This window comes from Hyperoodon ampullatus (assembly GCF_949752795.1).
Source record: "Hyperoodon ampullatus genome assembly, chromosome: 15".
Taxonomy (NCBI): domain Eukaryota; kingdom Metazoa; phylum Chordata; class Mammalia; order Artiodactyla; family Ziphiidae; genus Hyperoodon; species Hyperoodon ampullatus.
In genome coordinates this window covers 86752205-86772065 of record NC_136928.1, presented here as the reverse complement: position 1 = coordinate 86772065, position 19861 = coordinate 86752205, and the positions used below count along the sequence as shown (strand labels likewise).

Sequence of the window (19861 nt, the reverse complement as noted above, 5' to 3'; positions counted from 1 at the left end):
TTGCAACAAGAGAAGCCACCGCAGTGAGAAGCCCGTGCACCGCAACAAAGAGTAGCCCCCGCTTGCCGCAACTAGAGAAAACCCGCGCAGCAAAGAAGACCCAATGCAGCCAAAAATAAATAAATTTATTTTAAAAAATAAAATAAAATGACTCCGTTTATAAAGCCTACATATATAAATGTGAAAAAATAAGTAAACATAAAACATCAAAAAAAGAAGAGAAGAAAAAACATGGGACGAGCCCATCTCAGGCTAGATCCACCAGTGAATGAGTTTCATTCTTTGAGTTTTGAGGACTGAGGGTCTGTAGCCAGCCTTTGCTTTGCCTTGACCTCTGAGGTCCGCCTGACCTGTGTACTGCAGAGGCCCACCGCCCCGGGCCGCCGTCCCAGCACGAGTCCGTGCAGAGCCTGCACGCGTTCAGTCGGTGCCGCACGTGTGCCGCACGCATTCAGTCGGTGCCGCGCGTGTGCAGGGTGATGCCCTTGGTCCTCTCCCAGTCCAGTCGTGAGCGTGGGAACGGGCAGCTGCTGTGACGGAGACGGGGGGGCCGGCCCCTCTGAGGGGGCCCCCCGGAGGCGAGGGGCCCAAGGGTGCAGAGTGAGGGGTGCAGGCTAGGGGTGCGGGAGCCTGCGCTGGGCCTGGACTGCAGAAGGACCGGCGGAGGCAGCCAGGGCACGGAGGCGGGGCCGGGGCGGAGGAGGCGGGGCCGGCCGTGCGGAGCCCAGCAGACCCCGGAGGGACCCTCAGAGTCTGCGCTGAGCACACAGGATGCTGCCCAATGCGGGGCTGGACCTGGCCTCTCGGGGAGTCGGTGCAGCCAGTGGGGTGGAGGGCGGGCGGCCGTCCGCAGGGAGACAGCAGAGGCTGGAGCCCGAAGGCTGCTCCAGACACGGGCCCACGGGGCGCCGTGCTCACTCCTCCTCACCCGCTGGAGGGAGCCCAGCAGGGCTGCTGGGCGGCTCACGACCTGATGGCATCGTGTTTTAGGAGGCGTGGGGCTGGGTGCAGGGTCAGCGACGACCTTGCGCAGCTACCGGGGCTCCGGGGGGATGAGCCTGCGGTGGGGCCAGAGGGAACCCAGGAGCAAGAGGCCTCACGACAGAAGGACAGGGAGCGGGCGGCCCTGCAGGGGGCACAGGCGGAAGGCCCACCTGGCCCTGCTCTCCTCAGCCCCACCCCAGGGCCCAGCGCCTGGCAGTCCACGTGTCCCCTCAGCCCCCTGGCGGACACACGTCCAGACCGAGCCCGCTGCCCGTTGGCCCACCCCGGTCCACGTGCCTTGATCTGGTCTCTGCCCACGTTCTCGTCATTCTTTTGTTTTCCTTGTTTTTCTTGTTTTTTCCTTTATTTTGGTCCTTTGGATTCTCTTCCCCCCTCTCCTGGAATCTTCACATCGTTTTCTGGGCCGTGTGTTTGCCCCTCCGGCCGCAGAGGCAAGGAGGAGGCCCGGGGTGGGGGGAGGACAGGAGAGGACCCCGAACCTCCGCTCGGAAGTCGCTTCTTCTGTTGCAGTGAAAGCTGCTCTGCTAGAGTCCGCCTTAGGGCTGTCCTGACACTCGGTGGCAGCCCCCCAGGAGCGCACCAAGCATTTAAAGGCAGTCCTACTCCCCCACCCCAGCTTTTCCGCCTCCAGACGACACGGCTCTTGCCATGTGTCACAGACTGGGGCCTGCCCTCGGCGCGCCCATGGCCCCGGCTGGGCTGCCGCAGCTCCCCGCCAAGCAGGAGGATGGACTCTGCCCTCATTCACGTGACACCCCCTCCCCTTCCCCGGCCCCAGGCCCCCAGCCCTCCAAGAGCAGCTAGGTCCCAGGCAACACACGCCACAAAGGGCTGGTGGAAAAGTTTAGGTCCAGAAGTGCACTGTTCTGACCCCTGGCACAGCCCTGGGGTCTCCGTGCAGCCAGGGCCTGGCTTGGTAGGTGTCCGGGGGAAACGGATCACTAATCTTGCCCCTGCTTCGTGCAGTCGGACAGGTGACAGGGAGCACGACCTCTCAGGGTGACATCAACCGCGCCAAGCGCCGACCCTGCAGTGACAGCCCGCAGGCGGCAGGTAATGGTGCTGCACAGCCGGGCAGGGGGACCAGGCACCTCCTCCCCAACCCCAGGCAGAGGTCCACATCACAAGCCCGGCTCATCTGCAAGGAGGCTCAAACGTAACAAAGAATGAACAAGACTGCCCTCCAGCCCTGCCCTCCTGCCCGCTCCATGGAAGGAGGCCCAGAGGCCTAGCTTGGAAAACAATCTGGGAACCGCGTGGGTGCTGGGAATAAAACATGCACGTTCATCCCAAGCTCCTGACTTGTCACCCCCACCCCACGTTTCCCCTTTGGTAATCACAAGTTTGTTTTCGACATCTGTAAGTCTGTTTCTGTTTTGTAAATATAAGATAGATAACCAACAAGGACCTACTTTACAGCACAGGGAACTCTGCTCAACATTCTGGGACAACCTATATAAGAAAAGAATCTGAAAAAGAATAGATAACATGTATATGTATAATCGAATCACTTTGATGTACACCTGAAACACAACATTGTAAATCAATTATACTCCAATAAAATTTAAAAAGGATAAGACACATTTGACTAAATGCAATAAATTTTTTGTATAGCAAAAAGACAAAACAAAAAAATTAAATTTATTTGATAAATAAATCCAAATGTGTACATTAAAAAAAAAAAGCGAACATTCTCTCTGCATCGTCACATCCACCACACCCTTCCGTCTGGTCCCGAAGGCCATCAGGCTGCACGCGGTGAAGGAGGGGAGCCCACGGGGCCCATGTGGACGGGGAGGCGGCCAGGGCCCAGGGCTGCCCGACCCCAGCAGAGGACCGTCAGGCCCGTCCACTCCCGGCTGAATCCCTGCACCCAGAGACGGCTCCGCTTACCTCACAAAGACGTCAGCAAGGTGGACCGTGTCACGTATTTGAAAGTGTGCACATTTCACAACAGGACTGTTATCTGCACCGACTCACAGGGGACCCACTGGATGATGTGACGGCCGTGGGCGTGAGAAGAGCAGCCCTGGGTCTGGGGCTTGGTCCCCTGGTGCCACCGCTTCCCGCAGTCCGATCACTCTCCCCTCTCGTCCTGCAAACGGCCAGCGTTTAAACACGTAGCTGTCCCCCTTCTCGAAGCGGACAGCAGCCCTGCTGGCCCCTGCCTGCTGCGGGACCGTTCGGAGGTGCCGACACGTCTGCCGGCTTATTCCTCCCCATTCTCTCTTGAAGCCCCTCCGCCTGCTTCCCGTGACAGCTGCTGTGTCAGGTTCCCCAGTGACCCCCATGCTGCCAGGCCAATGGGCTCTCAGCCCACCTGATGCCCCGCAGCGGCACTGACAGAGCAGACGGGCTCCCCAGCTTCCAGAACACCCCACACGCCGGGCCCTCCCAGCTCCCGGCGGCCTCTTCCCTCCCCTTGGCTGGATCCCCTGTGCCCGACCTCACACTGGGGCTCGGCCTCTGGTCTTCTCTCCAGGGACGCCGTTGGCCCAGAGCTCCGCACGCCCGTCTGCACCCGGAACACAGACTCCCACCTCCGCTCGCCCGGCCTGGACCCTATCCCACCCGTCTCAAGTCTCCAGGCACCTGGTTGGCTGGGCCACGTGACCACTTCACAGGCATCTCAAACTCAACAGCCCAAACCCGGCTGCTCATCTTCCCGCCCCACCCCCCAGCCTCCTTCCTGTCTCGGCCACCGTCCCAGTCGCTCAGATCAACCCCCTGGGCCCTCCCGGGTTCCTCTCTCGGCCTCACACCTACTCTAATCTGCCAGTACATTCGACGGCTCCATGTGCCAATCCATCCAGTAAGCAACCACGCGCCGGCATCTCTGCACCAGCGCAGCCGGCGTCACCGGCACGCCTGCACCCCAGGCTGGCTCCCTCGCTGCTCTGCGCCTGCGTCTCCACAGGGACACATTCAGTTATGTTGCAGGGAGTTCCGGTCCCTGATAAGATGGAGGAGGCTCTCCGAAAACGCAGCCACACGCGGACAGGACTTATGAACAGCTCTCTCCTGTCATTTTAGGAAAACAGAGGCTTGTCCTCTGGCATCCCAGCCTCCCTGGCGGCAGTGGGACAGTCTGCAGAAGCCTCGGACTGGGGGAGGAACGCCTCCTCGCCTACTGCCCGGAGGCTGTGTCCCGGGAGGGGCCCTGCTCCCTCTCTCTGTTCTCCCACCGCTGGCCGGGCGGCTCCGGCGTGGAGACGGTGCATCAGAACAGGGGGAACAAAGCCACTGTCTGGTGTGTAAAAAGGAAAGCACCAGAAAGACCTCAAGAGAGGGAGGAGCTCATGAAAGCACCCCATAAAGTTGTTCAGGAACTCCTCAGTGATAGACAGACACACAGCTGAGCAGAACAGGACGGTCCAGAAATAGCCCTGCACAAATAGGGCCAACTGACTTTTGACAAAGGAGCAAAAGCAATTCAATGCAGGAACTACAGTCTTTAACAAATGGTGCTGGAATACTTGGATATCTATAAGAAAAAAAAAAAAACCCACAACCAAAACCTCACACCTTATTTAAAAGACTCAAAATAGATCATAGCTCCAAATATAAACTGTGAAACTACAACTTTTAAAAGAAACATTGGAGAAAACCTTCCTAACGTTGGATTTGATTCCAATATTTCAATCTATAAAAAAAGAAAAAGTTGGGTAAATGGGACTTCAACGAAACTCAAAACTTTTGCTCTGCAGAGACGCTGTTAAAAGGATGAAAAGAGAAGATAAAAACTGGGAGAAAATATTTGCAAATTACACAGCTGGCCAGGGACTTTTATCCAAAATATATAAAGAATGTTCTAAATGTATTGGACTTAAACACAATAATTAACAATGGATGTAACTTTAAAAACGGGCTCCACCAAAGAGGGCACGCGGGTAGAAGGTGAGTTAAGTGCACGGAAAGCCGTTCCGCATCATTGCAGGGAAGCACAAGTGACAGCACCCCGTGCCCGTGGGCGGCTGAGAAAGCCGAGCACCCGTCTGCCCCTCGGAACGAAAAACACCGCGGCCCCTCAGGAAGCAGTGCAGCAGTTTCCTCCCATAGAACCCAGTGCTCACACTCGTCAGCGCTGACCCTGAGGCAGGGGCTGCAAACTTTTTTGTAAAGGGTCGGACGGAAAAGATTTTAGGCGCTGAGGTTGCCTGGCCACTGCTGCACGTGTGCCGAAGCACTTGAGGAAGGGCAGTGCTGCGTGCCAATAAAACTTTATTGACAAAAACATGTGGTGGCAGGGATTTGGCCCCCATGACTTCAGGCTATAGTTTGCCAACGCCTGCCCTGGAAAATGAAAACTTTTGTTTACACAAACACCCATACACAAAGATTTACAGCAGCTGACAGGGCTTCCAGCAGGACTGCAGACCCCACGTGAGCCCAGAGCTTTGCCTCGGTCGCTGCGGGGCTGGAGCATCTAGCACGGCGCCTGGCACACAGGAGGCGCTCAACAAACACCTGTTTGTTGAGGACTTTCACTAGAGCTGTTTTGCACTCCTCACAAATGCAGGTCTTCCCTGGAAGCAGAAATGCCGAAGGGCCTTAAACACCACCAGCCCCTGCCGGCCCCTCCACCACAGCCCCGTCTGCCCTCCGTTCACCCACGGTCCCCACTCTGCCCACGAACTCTGACCCCTGAAAAGAAGAAACAAAACCCAGATGTGCCTCTCCAGGCTCACAGCGCAGCTAGAAACCACCACACAGACACTCCGGGGACGACAGATGGCTTCAGCATTTAGAACGAGTCCATTCTTAGGCTGAAGCCTGTTGTGAAAAAAGGAGTACGCCTGACAGCCATCTCGGTACAGACACGACACCTGGGCAGGTGAGGCCACGCCCAGAACAGACCCCTGGACCCACGGGAGGAGGAATAGGCAAGAGTCCCATGCTCAGAGTTTTAGGATCACCTGACAATGTGGGGTTTCAACGGGTAAGCGTGCTGGGCGACCCGGGAACACGCGCGTGACCTCCAGGCGATGAGGATGCCATCGGAGCAAAGGAGCAGGACCCAGTGGGGCACCATGCCCGGGGACGGCGCCCAAGGCCGGCAGGAGACCCCTGGTCACTGACAGCGCCAGGGCTCCCCCAGGCCAGGCCCGAGCACAGGCAGGTCAAGCCCAGGACGAAGCATGGGAGGCCCATCTGCCTTTCTGTCTGGACCAGCACGCAGCAAATGAACAGAGACCAGGTGATGGGGCCGTACCGGGGGCAGAGCTCCTGAAGAAAGAGCTGGAGCCCGTGCAGCGTGGCCCTGCTCCTTTTATTTCTTTTTTAATCTTGAGAGAAAGATGAGTCAACATTATGGAAGCAGATTACAGTGAGACTCCCGACACCCTTAAAAGCGAGAAGAGGAAGTGGGCAGTGACCAGGCAGAGGCCAGCCCGCAGAGCCCCAGCTCGGTCTGGGGACGGTGCTTCTGCTTCCATCAAGGGGAGACTTCAGGTGTCAGTGGTCGGCTGGCAGACGCTTTGTCATTATTCACAGGTGCTCGCATCAGGGGAGAGTGATGCTGGTTCTCCCAGACGGGGCTCCACCTGGAAAGCCAACACCCGCCACACGGCTGCCCGTGGCTGGGAACCTGCCCAAAGACGGCCTGGCGGGTCAGAGCAGTATGTGGTACTTCAGCGCCCGGGGCACCCTGTTGATGACCAGCCTCCCGTCATAGCTCAGGGAGGCAAAGAGCCAGGGGTCGGCCGAGGACCAGTCCACGGCGTACACGCTGTCCTCGTGCTCCTCGTAGGTGGCGATGACGCTGTCCTGGGGAGGCTCCTGGCTCCTACAAGGCACCAGAGACACGCGTGCGTGAGTGAGGCGGGCGCCCTGCCCGGCGGTGGCAGTGGGCCTGGTCTTCTCACCTGAGCGATCGGGCGGTCCCCAGGAGCCAAGGGGGCCAACGGGGGCGCCCCTGCAGGAGCCCAGAGCCATCCCGTCCCCAGCTGTGGGCCCTCGGGGCTCGTGGGGGGCCCCCTACTGCCTAACACCTCCCTCCGCGGCTCTGCAGCAGGACGTGCTCGGGCTCCGGGGACGGGGGCTGGGGAACGTTCATGGGGCTAAGTGGACAACGGCCAAAGCTCCTGTGACATCTGCCAGAGGGACCTGGGGACCAGCCGGCACAGCCCCGTGGGGTGGGCGTGGGGAGCCCTGCTCAGGACGAGGGTGAGGGGCTGGAAGGCCGGCAGACCCTGGCCTGGGCTGTGACACCTCCCGGCACCCCATTCACATGGGAGTCGCTCGCCCCTTCCCTGGGATGCCTGCCCGGGTGGTGCTCACGTGCACGGCCCTGTGTGGGAGCACGCGGAGCCGGGCCGCCCGCCCGGGCCTCCGAAGTCATAGGCCTGCCACACGCCGGGCTGCTTCTCCACCCGGCAGGGCCTCCTCAGCACTTTTCTCCCCATTTCGTGACTCTCTCTACCTGAGGAGCTCTCAGCAATCTGGGACTCTTCCCAGGAGACAGCCCGCCCCATGTGCCCCCTGGCTCGGACCCTCACGCATCCCACGGCCCGACCCTCCCAGGAAGCCAACCTGCGGTGGCCGAGTGCCCAGGTACAAACGCCACATACAAGTCCTCAGGGGACTCCCATTCTCCTGAACTCACTAAGACATGGGACCAACCCCAGGAGCAGGACTGCGGGACACCGCGGAGGCACCTCGCGCCAGTGCCGCTGCCCGGCACGCCTGCCCGCCACACGCGCCTTCCTTCCTACTGCGCTTCTCTGAAGCTGGCCGCGTGCAGGCAGGACCCCTGGATTAACACACGGGGCCAACAAAGGGGCCACCAACTCTGTCCCCGGTACAGACGGGGCTCGGATGCCTGCTTGGCCATGAGAAGAGAGGACAACAGAAAACACCCAAGCCCTGCACGTGGCAGGTCGCCGGACTGAAGCTGCTGCAACTGTATCTAAATACTGAGTTTGAATAGAAAAATGATTGTGTTTGTCTCAAGAGAGACAATCGGTAGACTGCCACCAGCCAGCTTCTCCCACAGGAATTTTAGGCTCATCTCAGGTGAGCAGAGGAAGAAATCAGACAGCAGAACAGTGTGAAGAGTCTCCCACAGAACGACAAACCCTCTCGTATTTCAGGGCTCAGACCACTGAGCTCGACAGGGTTTTATTCCAGAACCTCCTCCCCTGGAGGCGGGAGACTCGACTCCACGGTAGCGTCTGAATCACAACAGGAAGCAGCCGCCGCACACGAAGGTGCATCTACTCCAGGAACAAGACGTGTCTCCTTTACACCCACGTTGCTGACAAAGGACACGGGCTCACCCCGCCGCCGCTGCCCTGGACCAGGCCGCCCTGTGTGAGCCCCGAACCCCAGGACCCCACAAGTCTCGGGGTGCGACCCCACTGTGAAGAGAGAGCCCCTGAGCAGAGCAATCAGGATTGGAAAGAGTTTGGAGAATACTCAGCCGAGACGGTGAGGCTGCGGGAACAGGCAGCGAGGTTTCCCGCACGGCGACCAGCATCTCCGGGGAAGCCGTGCGGGGGGGCCGGGCCGGGTCTGGGCCCGAGGTCCCCGCCTTGACACCTGCCAGCGAGGGTGGCCAGTCCACGACCCGATCCAGGACGGCACGGCCAGGAGGGACGCCCGCCACTGCCTCTCCCACAGGGTGTCACGAGGGCCGGCGGACGTCGCTTCTCACTAACCAGGGCTGCAGACGGGCCACGATCCTCACAGCCTTACGTGTGATGCTCAGTAAGAACGTGGACAGACACGCGTTTCAGAGGCCACAGCGGACGGCGCGGCTGCCCTACCGGACTCCATGGCCCGCAGCCCCTCGCCTGCAGGCAGACACACCGGACACCAGCCGCAGGGACCGAGCCACACTGCACACCGAGCCACGCCCACACACCGAGCCACGCCCACAGCCACGCCCACACACCGAGGGCCGCCACACCGGAGCGCTCACCTCTCCTCCTGCTCGCTCAGGTCGTCGTCGTCCACCAGGTGGCCGAAGGGCTCAGAGGAGATGGACACCATGTTGGAAAGGATGACCCTGCTGTCGCTGCTGCCCGTGAGGATGAGCTGGTCATGCGAGTGGTTGTAGCGGACGCCCCACACCCTGTGGGAGGACAGGGAGGCCGGGTCCCACCTGCTTGTCTGTCGCTGGGTGGCTCCCAGCAGGAGCAGGCACGTGGCACGGCTCTGGAACCTTCTGGATCCCGACTAACAGAGACCAAATGGCAGCACGGACCCCAGCGGGGAGGTTTACTGCTCCGGAGCCACACAGGCTTTCCAGAATTCTAAAGGCAAAGGCTGCCCAAGAAGCAAAATACGGACTAGAGAGAACCTGTGACATAGGTCGCACCCCAGGGCAGCCTCCCAATGGCTGCTCTCTGGCCGGGTCACTAGGCCCAGGAGCTTGTGAGCTGGGCAGCCCGCCGGCAGACCCAGGGGACAGCGGAGAACCGGACTGCCGCTCGGGACCAGGGGACGGAGCTCCTCCCCAGACCGCAGGAATTACGGCCACTCACTGAACCTGTCCAAACCATACTCCAGCATTCAGGTGGTAAATACACACACACACAGATGTGCACATGCACACAAGTGCACACACAAGCATACACACCCATACGCATGCACAAAGAAGCCTACATACACACACCAGTACACACGAACATGCACACATACACAAGCACACACATGGAGACAAACACACAAGCGCACACACACGCATACACACAAGCATGTACACACAACATGCTTTATTTGAATAAAAACTGGCTCATACTATGCACGATTTTCTATGACTTGATCTCTTTCACTTAGCAAAAAGTAGCCAGCACATGGTATATACATAAAAACAACGTCTCAGGGAGAATGGCCAGTCTTGGGCGCTCTGCGTGTCCCTGCACACAGCCAGCCCTCACTCCCCGCTGTAATGACGCCACTGGACAGATTTAACCAATCCCCTGCTGCCAGGCACTGGGCAGTTCCCAGCCTCCCTGCACTGTGCACAATGCCACGTGTACATCTGTGCACGTTCATTTTTGCCTATCTGAACCGGCACTATTTCAAGAGAAAACAGAATCTAGTGTTTTTCTTCTTTTCCTATGTTTACGAATCACAAACATTCAGATTTGGAATTAGTGCTTCTTTAGGAAAAATAAAACGGGGTTGATTGAATGATTCACAGCAGCACAAACTAAGCTGGTTTGTGCCTTTCCAAACGGTGAAGTAATTAGCAAAATAAATTGCCTAAGCCCCTCCCCCAAGCGGCCCGCGAACGCACCAGTGGGAGTGCTCCTCCAGCGTCTTGACGGGCTCGGTGACGTTGCGGGTGTCCCAGAACTTCACCCTGCAGTCGTCCCCGCAGCTGGCCAGGTAGTACTGCTTGTTGGGGTTGAAGTCCAGGTCCCGCACCAGCTGGCCGTGTGCGCTCTCAATGCAGTAGATTTGGCTGTGCAGGGGCGGAGGGGGGTGGGCACAGGTAAGAGGTGGGACGGGGGAAGCCAGTGACTGCCCCCTGCACCTTCTCCCGGACCCCATCCAGCGCAGGATCCAGGCGGGGCGCTCCTGTGCGCAGGCCACGCCTGCGACCCTGCAGAAGGGTGGCTGGTTGGCGGCACTCAAAGGTGTGACCCGGAATCTTGAGGATGAGAGCGATCCGGAGGGATGAGACTGCCACGGAGAAGCAGAGACAGACTCCGGACAGAAAGGCTGACGGACGTCTGGAAGGACGCAGTGAGACGGGAGAAGGAAAAGGGAGGGGCTGGGAAGTGGAATACAGCGCTGTTGGTGTCGGGAGATGGAGACAGAGAACAGGCAGGAAAGGCTGGGAAAGCTATACAAACACCGAAGGAAACAGTGCTCGTCACGGCTGGGCCTGTGCCTCATCCTCGCACACGACCCGGGTGCCGACACTGGGCAGGGGCGGGCGCGGGGGCCGAATCGGCCACACCGCTGTTCAGAGCTCACGCGTGCCCGTACATGTGTGTGCTTGCACGTGTGTACACAATGCACAAGCATGCACACACCAGCCATGCACACATGCACACGCATGGGTACCTGTGCCCACACATGCACATGTACACACCCACACATGGGTGCACCAGTGTGCACAGAGGTGCAGGCACACATGTACGCAACAGACCTAACTGAAGCCCCGCCATCCACCTCCTGGCTGCTCCTTGCAGGGTGTGGAATCAGAACATTCCACCTCCTACAGCGGCCCCCTCTGATATCACAAACGCAAACCAGAGGTGCAGGTCACCTGAGGCAGGACAGTGGCTTCAGACGAAGAGCTTGTGTCCCAGCAGGATGGACAGGGGCCCCCGCCAGGCCCACAGTCGGCCCCGCGAGACACCCCGTCCACTCTGCCCTCTCCACTCCCTCCCTCGGCTGTGACTTCACCTCTCCTGCAAACACTGGACCTCGTGCTCTGCACGGCTCCCATTGGGACTGCTCCCGTAACCAGCTCCCTCGCCCGGCACCAAGGCCTCCACAGTCCCATCTCACGCCAGATGACCTCAGTCCTTTTCATCTTTTCTTCCATGTTGGGTTTTCTGGCCCCAAAAACCACTTTTAAATCTTGAACCGGTTTTTACATCCTGAACCTTCCCAATAGCCGAATATTTTTTACTAAAATAAGATACCTGAACCTTAAGATCTTCCGAGTGAAACAGGGAAATGAATAAAATTAAGCCCGGTGAGGTCCTAGGGACCTGGGGGGAGTCACACAGGCAGAGTATCGACTCAGGCTTTCCTGGGGCTCTGGGGGCGGCGATCTGAATACAAAAGCACAATACGTTCCAGAAGCAGCACTGAAAGCACCAACACCCAGGCTGTTTGCAAAAGAGACACGACGCCAAGGAGAAGAGCCCCCGGGTCGCCTGCTGCCCGTCCCCCCCAGGGACAGCAGGCAAGGGGGCAGCAGGGCACTGCCTCCCAGGGCCCCTCCTGCCCCCTGGCTTTGGGGTCTGTAATGTCAGTCTTCAAGGTTCTCGTCTAGATACCGAAATCTTCACATCCTTCAAAGAACAATGAAAACGGGAAAAGATAGCCACAGGCCCTGGAGGAATGGATTCCAGTCCCGACATCCAAGCCCACAGCTTTCAGCTTCTGACAGGAAACCCAACAAACCCCCCCACACACGGCACAGACACACACACAAACACACACACACACACACGTCGAATACTGATTACCCCCTGCGCTTTCAGAGGGGCCGTGGACCTAGATTTAAAGCTGGGCCCCTGCCCTCGAAGGCAACACGAGCTATTTCACGACATCCTTCTTTGCAGCTTAGTGATAAATTACGGTGTGCTGAGGGGATAAACTGTATCTTAAAAAAGACTGCAGGGCCCTGTTGCCATGACAACAGTGTGCACACCACCACTCCTTCACCGTCAACGCCACACCTGGCACAGAAAAGCGGCTCTCCTGTGTCCCATTAGAAGCACTAGCTGTGCTAGTGCTTAAAGGACAAACTACGGTCACCCCATGGGTGTGCATCTCGAAGGTGCAGAGATGGCCGAGCTCCACACACTTAACCAGGGGACGGCAGCCCTCACCTTGTGGTCGCCGACCATGGAGACCGAGAGTCTGCGGTCACCACCTCAGGCCTGAGCTGCTACAAAAGCCCGACCTCGATCTCCACCGGAGACCTCCGCTGCCGCCGAAGGGCACCCACAGGAACAAGACCACCGGGGCGGGGCGCGGACCCCCAGCACGGGCGCACTCAAGATGGGGCGGAGAAAGAGGACGAGGCGTACGACTTCCCACAAAACCGAGGCCAACACAGACAAGCCACGTGGCCTCAGCACACGAGCCCTGGTGGATGGACGTCGGGGGGCAGAGAGGGGAGGGGCCTTCGGGGCGTGTCCCGGGCCCGGGCCGTCACTGACCTCATGGTCCGCGTGTCCCACCCTCGGACGGCCGTGTCGTTCGCCGTGGCCACCTGGGTGCAGTTGTGATGCGGGCTCCACCGCCCCGTCGTGAGCCTCAGCTGTCCCTTCCCTTCCAGGGACGCCGAGCTGGCCAGCTGCACATTGGGTGATGTTTTCAAAGGAAGAAGAAAAGACAAGGAATTTGAACTCTTTTCAGAGCATTTAAGAGGATATCTTGTACAGGCTATCGTTGAAGACAATTACTGAAAATAATTAGGAAGCTCTGTCTTTGTTTCCTTCCCTTAGAAGGTAAGAATGTTTGAACCTTATTTGGAAAAAAAATATATAAAACTGAACGCAGCAAAAAATAGAAGGCACGTTAACAGAGCCTCTATTAGACAGGACCTGCCAGTGTGGGATTAGGGAGAATCTGCTCGAATCTGAAGACAACACGCAGCAGCTCCAACATCTGGCTTCCTCCAAAAACAAGGCCGAGGCCCGCCGGTCTGCACGGCCGAGCCCAGGTGGAGAAGGACAAATGGCTGCGACCCACCCAGACGTGTGCTCAGACGCGGGCCGTCCCCTCCCTGCCGCGAGGATCTCGGCGTCCGTTACTTGGGGGTTAACTAAACCCCAACAGGTAACGGACAGCAGAGACCCTCGAGACCACCAGCGCAGTTGAGGCCGGGCCCTGGTGCGAGCCTGGGAGAAGGGCCCCCTCCGCCCCCGACCCCGCTGCCCCACCGGCCCTCCCACTTGGCCACCTGCGATCTTATGCACAAAGGCCTATCACGCGGTGGCATCTGAAGGCAGGAGGGCTCCGGGCTCGTCTGTGGTCCTCGGGTCACCCAACCCTCCGTGATTCACTTCACTTTACCCTGAACACCAGCCTCGCCCTGCGGACACCCTGAAAGGGACCCGGGCACGGCCGCGGCAGCACTGGACAGAGGCCCGAGGGTGTCATCGGGCCCCAGACTTGGCCCCGGCTGGGGCGGGCGCACGGAATGGGCGGTGAGTGTGAGGGGATCGGCCAGAAACCGGGGGAAAACACCCGGTTTCCTCTCCAGAGAGCGTGGCCCAGTTAGGAAGCCTGACGGCGGGCACGTCTTTAAAAACGACTTCCGAGTGAGGGCCCCACTTACTCTAGCGCCCACTGCAGCAGAGGTCGCCCAGCCAGGACACGCTGGCCAGCCAGCAGTGGCAGCTCGCCTCTCTCTCTTCTGGACAGTTTTGTGTCTCGACCTGCCCCAGAAAAATCCTTCTCCCAAAAACCCACTTTCCTGCCTCACTGATTCAGCAAATCACATGGATGATGGGCCTCGTGCCCGCCCATCTCGGCCGCTGAAGTCCTCGCGGGCACACACGCCCCCCTCCCGGGGACTGAAGCGCTAGAGCTGACGGGAGGAAGGAGGACGGGTGTCTGTGCCCGTGAGCGCGGGGTGGGGGACGGGAGGGACACGTCACATCTCTAAGGAGACGCGCAGGCGGCTTCTGTGCCATCCCGGGTTCACGGGGAGCCCTGCTGGGTGTCCGCCTGGCTCCTGGGCCCCAGCCCTGCCCTCCCCTGCCCCATCCCCTGCCCACAGCCCAACGAGGCGGCGGAGGAGAGAGCCCGTCCCCCTGGAAAAGCGGGGGCTCTTGTTTTATAAGACCCCAGTTAAAATACCTGTTCTGCCATTACAGACCGAGCACCACTTAATAATCTCCTCTCCACAAAAGTTAAAGGGTTAGTCTGGTCTGGGCGAGACGTTTGTTGTGTTAGTGTCGGGGGGACCCCACCAGGCACGGCGGCGACGGAATGAAACAGGGGTGCCCACCCGCACCTCAAGGAGGAAGTGCCCGCACTGTGGGCACTCCCAGGGCTCACATTCAAGCTGCCAGGGAGGCTCCGGGGAGCAGCCATCACCCGAGACAGGCCCCGGGGTGCCTGGAGTGGGGAGAAGGGGCAGGGAGAGCGGCCGAGGGTGGAGAAGAGCAGCTCCGGGGCCGGCAGCTCAGCCTCCCGCCGGGGGGACACACCCCGGAAGCTCCCGGTGGCCAGGCTCCGACGCACCCAGCAGCGCCCCACCCGTGGAGCATGCCCGGTGGTGGGCGCAGAACTGAGCCTGGCCGAGGGCAGTGCCGCGGGGCGAGAAGAGCCAGAGGCCGGGCGAGACGTCAGGAAGGACAGAGCGGCTGAGGGACAGAAAGGGGGCCGCCGGCCAGCGGGGCCTGGGCGCTCCCACGGGACCTGGCAACACCCGCTGCCCAGGCCGCGGCTCAGGCCACCTGGGCAGAACCGGGCCTGAGCTAACTTGGCGGAGGGGGCCACGTCGGGGACCCAAACCCAGGGCCGTCCCAATGCCTCCCCTCCAGGCCAGCACCCTCATGGCCACCCACGAAGCGTCCGTGCCCGACACCCCACGAGCGGGCCCCACGGGGGACCCCACTGACCCTTAGACTCACCCCCAATCTCCTGGAGGACGCTGACCGGCTCAGCCGGGTGGGGAGCCCGCTGGGAGGGGTCAGCAAGGGCCAAGGGGCCGGGGGCGGCGGAGGGGCTGCTCCTCTGATGACTGGCAGTGCTCCCTCCCCTTTTCCCCTGCATCAGGGGCCACGGCTTCTCCTTCTCTCGTCATCTGAGCAGCGGAGGCAAATCAGCCCAGGAGCAGGGGTGCCGTCGCCTTCAGGGGCACGTGGGGGGCACAGAGCGTGGACAGGTCACGGGGAGGAGGCCCGGTCCCCAGGCAGGACGCAGAGGGGACCACACGGTGTGGCCACCGCAAAGCCACGGAGGAGAAAGGGATGGTGGCAGGAGCCTCACGATGCAGGACCTGGACTCCCAGCCACAAGGGACGGCCAGTGAGAGCCGGTGTGGGCAGAGGGCATCTCGGCCTGCCCGCAGCAGTGACACACAGCCTCCCGAAGAGGGACGGCGGCACAGAGCCCCATACCCTGAAACGGGCCTAAAACACGAGCATCAGACACACAGGGTGAGCTTTTCCACACTGGGCTTCGGCTTTTCCAGCTGTGGCTGGACGTTTAACATCCACGTTGACAGCACCAACCAAGAAACAGTTTTATGGCCTCTCCTTTAGGGAAAAAAAAACCAGCCAAAAGAAACATGTACAGGTGCCATTTCAGTTTTCTGAAGACTAGTTAAGTAAGATCAACAATCAGGTACATAAAACGGTTGGGTATACAACTCAGCCATAAAAGAGAGAAATTCTGCCTTTTGCAGCAACATGGATGGGCTTGGGGGGTATCATGCAGACAGAGAAAGACAAATACCGCATGATATCACTTATATGTGGAATCTAAAAACTACAGCAAACTAGTGACTATAACAACAAAGAAGCAGACTCACGGGTATAGAGAACAGACTAGGGTTCCCAGTGGGGAGAGGGAAGGGGAGCGACAAGGTAGGGGGAGGGGACCAAGAGGTACAGACTGCTGTGTATAGCATTAAGCCACAAGGATGTAGTGTACAACACAGGGGACATAGCCAATATGTTATAATAACTATAAATGGAGGATAACCTTTAAAAATTGTGAATCACTACAGTGTAAACCAGCTATACTTAAATTAAAAAGGGTTCAGTATATTTTCTAACTAATCAACATTCAATGTTCTAATTAATTTTCTATTAAACACGTGGATTCATTATCAAACTCTTCAGAAGCATAAACACATAAGGCCCTATCATCAGAAGACAGGCACTATAAACTCAGCAGAGTGAATTCTTGAAGAGGCTGGCGTGAGAAGCACCATGAAGTGTGCCAAGCGGGGAAGATCCGTAACAGTGCGCGAAGCACCCAGGTCGAATCCTAACAAGCAACGCTGCCAGCAAAGCTCTCTGCACTTGCTCTACTCTGACTCCATCAGGGCTCCAGCAGAAGTTAAATCAGCAAAACTTAACAAGCACTGTCTGCTTCCAAAACCCACACTGAGGAACAGCCCGCGAGGAACCCAGGCCCTGGGTCCAACTGCATCCTGCCACAAACGCGTCCGTGAGCTCGGGACCAGGTCCTCCCGGTAGAGCCCTCGGATGAGACGCCAGCCCCACTGACACCTGGCCTGTGGCCTCACGAGAGACTTGAGGTTGCAGACTCTTGACTGTCCCCCCAGGAACCACGTGATGGCCGTGCTGGGCAGCGGGAAGCGCTAACTGGGTGGTCATTTGTTAGGAAGCACAGATAACTGATAAAGTGTTAACCTGAGGCAGGGGAGACTCCGAGTGAACTCAACAGCCTAGAGACAGCCCCTGTCCCGCCCCTTACTTCACAGAGAGAGGAGGTGTCTCGCCCTGGGCCACACAGCCGCAGTGCAGAACAGGACCAGCTCCAGTTCCAGCTCCACTGGACACTCTAGTGCAGGAAACACCAGGGCGACGAAACGCCATGCCCACAGGTGCCAAGACGTCTGCAAGGTAGATTTTAATGAAAACCTGGAAGAGATCTCACCATCAGTTTTTAAGTTGCTACTCAGGGCAGCATGGTGCAAGTCGTAAGGTTAATCAATCACTTTTTCTGGTTTCCTGGTGACACAGAGACAGAACTCAGCAAGAACTCCAGAGAGTGCGAAGCACACAGCACTCTGCTTCCCAGAATTAAAGAGAAATATTCAGTGCTTCCCAGTCCAGAGGGAATGATTAAAGGCTCCCCAAATCCTCTCTGAAGGAGTAACTAGTGCAGGACAAGAGCAAGGAAGGCACCTTCCATGAACAAAATGCTGTGACTGGAGCCTTCAGGAGCGGCTCAAGGGAGGCATGAGGTTCCAAAGACCAAAGCTGCAGCCCCGCCAACAAGCCCCACGGCGCCGACAGAGGACCAGACCTGGGGAGGGGGCGGGCCTAGAGGACGCGGGACCGAGAACGTGCTCATCAGCACTGAGGGTGACGCAGGACCAGAGGGGACAGCGAGCGCCACCACACCCCCTCTGGAAGGAGAGTCTCGGCGAAGCAACAGCAGGGCTGCAGCTTTTCGAGCGTAAGAGACATAAAGTGTCCACGCAGGCAAGTCCACCGCGTGCCCTGGCCCAAGCTGCCGGGAGACAGCAGCTTGTCACACAGCAGACGCCGCCACCACCAGAGCCCCTCTTCTCGTCAGACCCCGCAGAGCCCCCGGGGACTGAGACGGCCCTGAGCCAGGGCTGACGGGCTTGTCCCCCTTGCCAAAGACAGGTTTAGGCCTGGACACACGGTCGTGCCTGGAAAGGGGACAGAGGGACTTCCAGGAAAGGCTTTCCTTTCAAACCAAGGGAGACACGGGAAGGAAATCTGCTTTCTCCTCATGGATGTGGTGGGAATCTGGATGTGATGCCTGGAACCGCTGCAGTCACCTTGAGGTCACGACGGGGGACAGCAGTGACACGTGGACATGGCAGAGCAGAAACATGCAGAGCATCTGGGTCCTCTGCTGTTGAGACACTGAATTAACCAACCCCAGAGGGGCTTTGTTTCCATGTTTCTTGTTACAGCAGATGATTAAACCTCCTCTCTATCTAAGTCACTTCTTATGTCCTGCAGCCAAATGCGTTCTAACCGACACACCCACGATGCCCATCTGAGACGACGCCAGGGATGCCTCCAGCTGTGGGAACGGCAGCCCCAGCTTTGAGCAGGACCCCTGAGCTGGGTCCCCGCTCTGCTGCCTAGGGAGTAACCTGACGAGTTACTTCGTCCCTCTGAGGCCTGGCTCTCTCTCCTGTGTCTCACTTGTAAGACGGGGATATTAAAGAATCTGCCCCCCAAGGCTATGAGGATTCCATGAGATGACATTCCTAAAGAGCCCAGACACTGCCTGGAGCTGTGCCCCGCCTTCAGGGACTGGGCAGCAGGGGCGGGGTGCCCTGTCTTCTGGCGCACAGGGTGGGTCCAGGGTCGTGCTGGGTATGGGGCTCGGCAGGACTCCCCCAGGCCCATCGCTACCCTCAGGACGTGGAAGAAAGGGTGCTGCCGCCCCCGCCCCTGCTGCCAGGGTCAGGGCAGGCGGGCCCCCTCCCCTGCGCGTGGCCCACACCGGACCCAGACCCAACAGGGCTGGCGGCTCCCACGCCCAGTCAAGGACTCTGCCAGCCCAGAGGAAGCGTTCCCGGCTCCACAGAGCTGACACGGGAAGGTTTTGAGGGCAGCCTCCTGGAAACCAGAGTCCTCCTGTGTTTAGAAAATGCACACGAGGCAGCAGGTGCCAGCACGGGTGAGGAACTTGAGGTCATTTTCAATTTATTTTTAGTTCATTTCCAACAGGACTTTATTTGTAACAACAACAGAACTAAAAGGGCTTTTCCCCTTTGCTGCACCAAAACCCAACCTCTCCTTGTGGAGAAAAACGTGTGTCCGACACCCATAAATGTGCTTGACCTCGGCTCCAGACTCAAAACAGGAAAGGTTGTGGGGGCAGATTTAAAGTTTTTGGCCAAGATGGACGAGAATGTAACAAGTATTTCTGTCACACCAGCGATACACTAGTGATGTGCTGGAGAGACAGACCTCACTGTGGCTCACTCTTTGGGGAGGGAGGAAGAGGGAAGGACAATGAAGTTCAGAGCACCAGGAACTCCGCGCCAACCAGAGCTCACTGCTCCTTCCTGTCTGAACTGGGATTAGCACCTGCCGACTTCGGGGAAAGTAACCTAATTGCCAAGTAAACGCAGACTGCTCTTCCGCTCCTCGATTTCTCCGCCCTGTACCTCCTGCCTTTGTACTAGGATCCTACTGGGCGACCCGACGCTCAGTTGTGATCCACTTGTGGAGACCACGTACTCTAGCCGCTCGATCTGTCCACGCGTGCATGCATCCCTCCGTCAGGCCTGTACAGACCGCTCGCGGTGCACCAGGCACCACGGGGGATGTTGTCCTCACATAATGTTACTGTTAAACTGCCCCACTCTACAGATGTGGACGCTGGGGCTTGGAAGGCCAAGCAACTCGCCCAAGGTCACACTGTGAGTGGGACTTGACTCAACTGTCAGTGTTTCTCCCGTGTCCACGTGTCCCCAGTCCCCCACGTCCCCTTAGCCACTGGCCCACGCCTGC

General features: G+C 58.6%; 1 protein-coding gene across 2 annotated transcripts in view; it reads right to left on the bottom strand.

Annotated features, from left to right (window-relative positions):
* Nucleotides 1–6229: 6229 nt before the first annotated feature.
* EIPR1 (EARP complex and GARP complex interacting protein 1) overlaps nt 6230–19861 on the bottom strand; it is an 88964-nt gene continuing 75332 nt past the window's right edge. For both annotated transcript variants that reach the window (XM_079721244.1, XM_079721243.1), the window contains 4 exons: nt 12864–13000; nt 10250–10417; nt 8927–9079; nt 6230–6790 (listed from right to left, as the gene is read on the bottom strand). In XM_079721244.1, the coding sequence (XP_079577370.1) occupies nt 6616–6790; nt 8927–9079; nt 10250–10417; nt 12864–13000 (633 nt within the window). In that variant the 3' untranslated portion in view covers nt 6230–6615. The remainder of the gene's footprint in view (nt 6791–8926; nt 9080–10249; nt 10418–12863; nt 13001–19861) is intronic.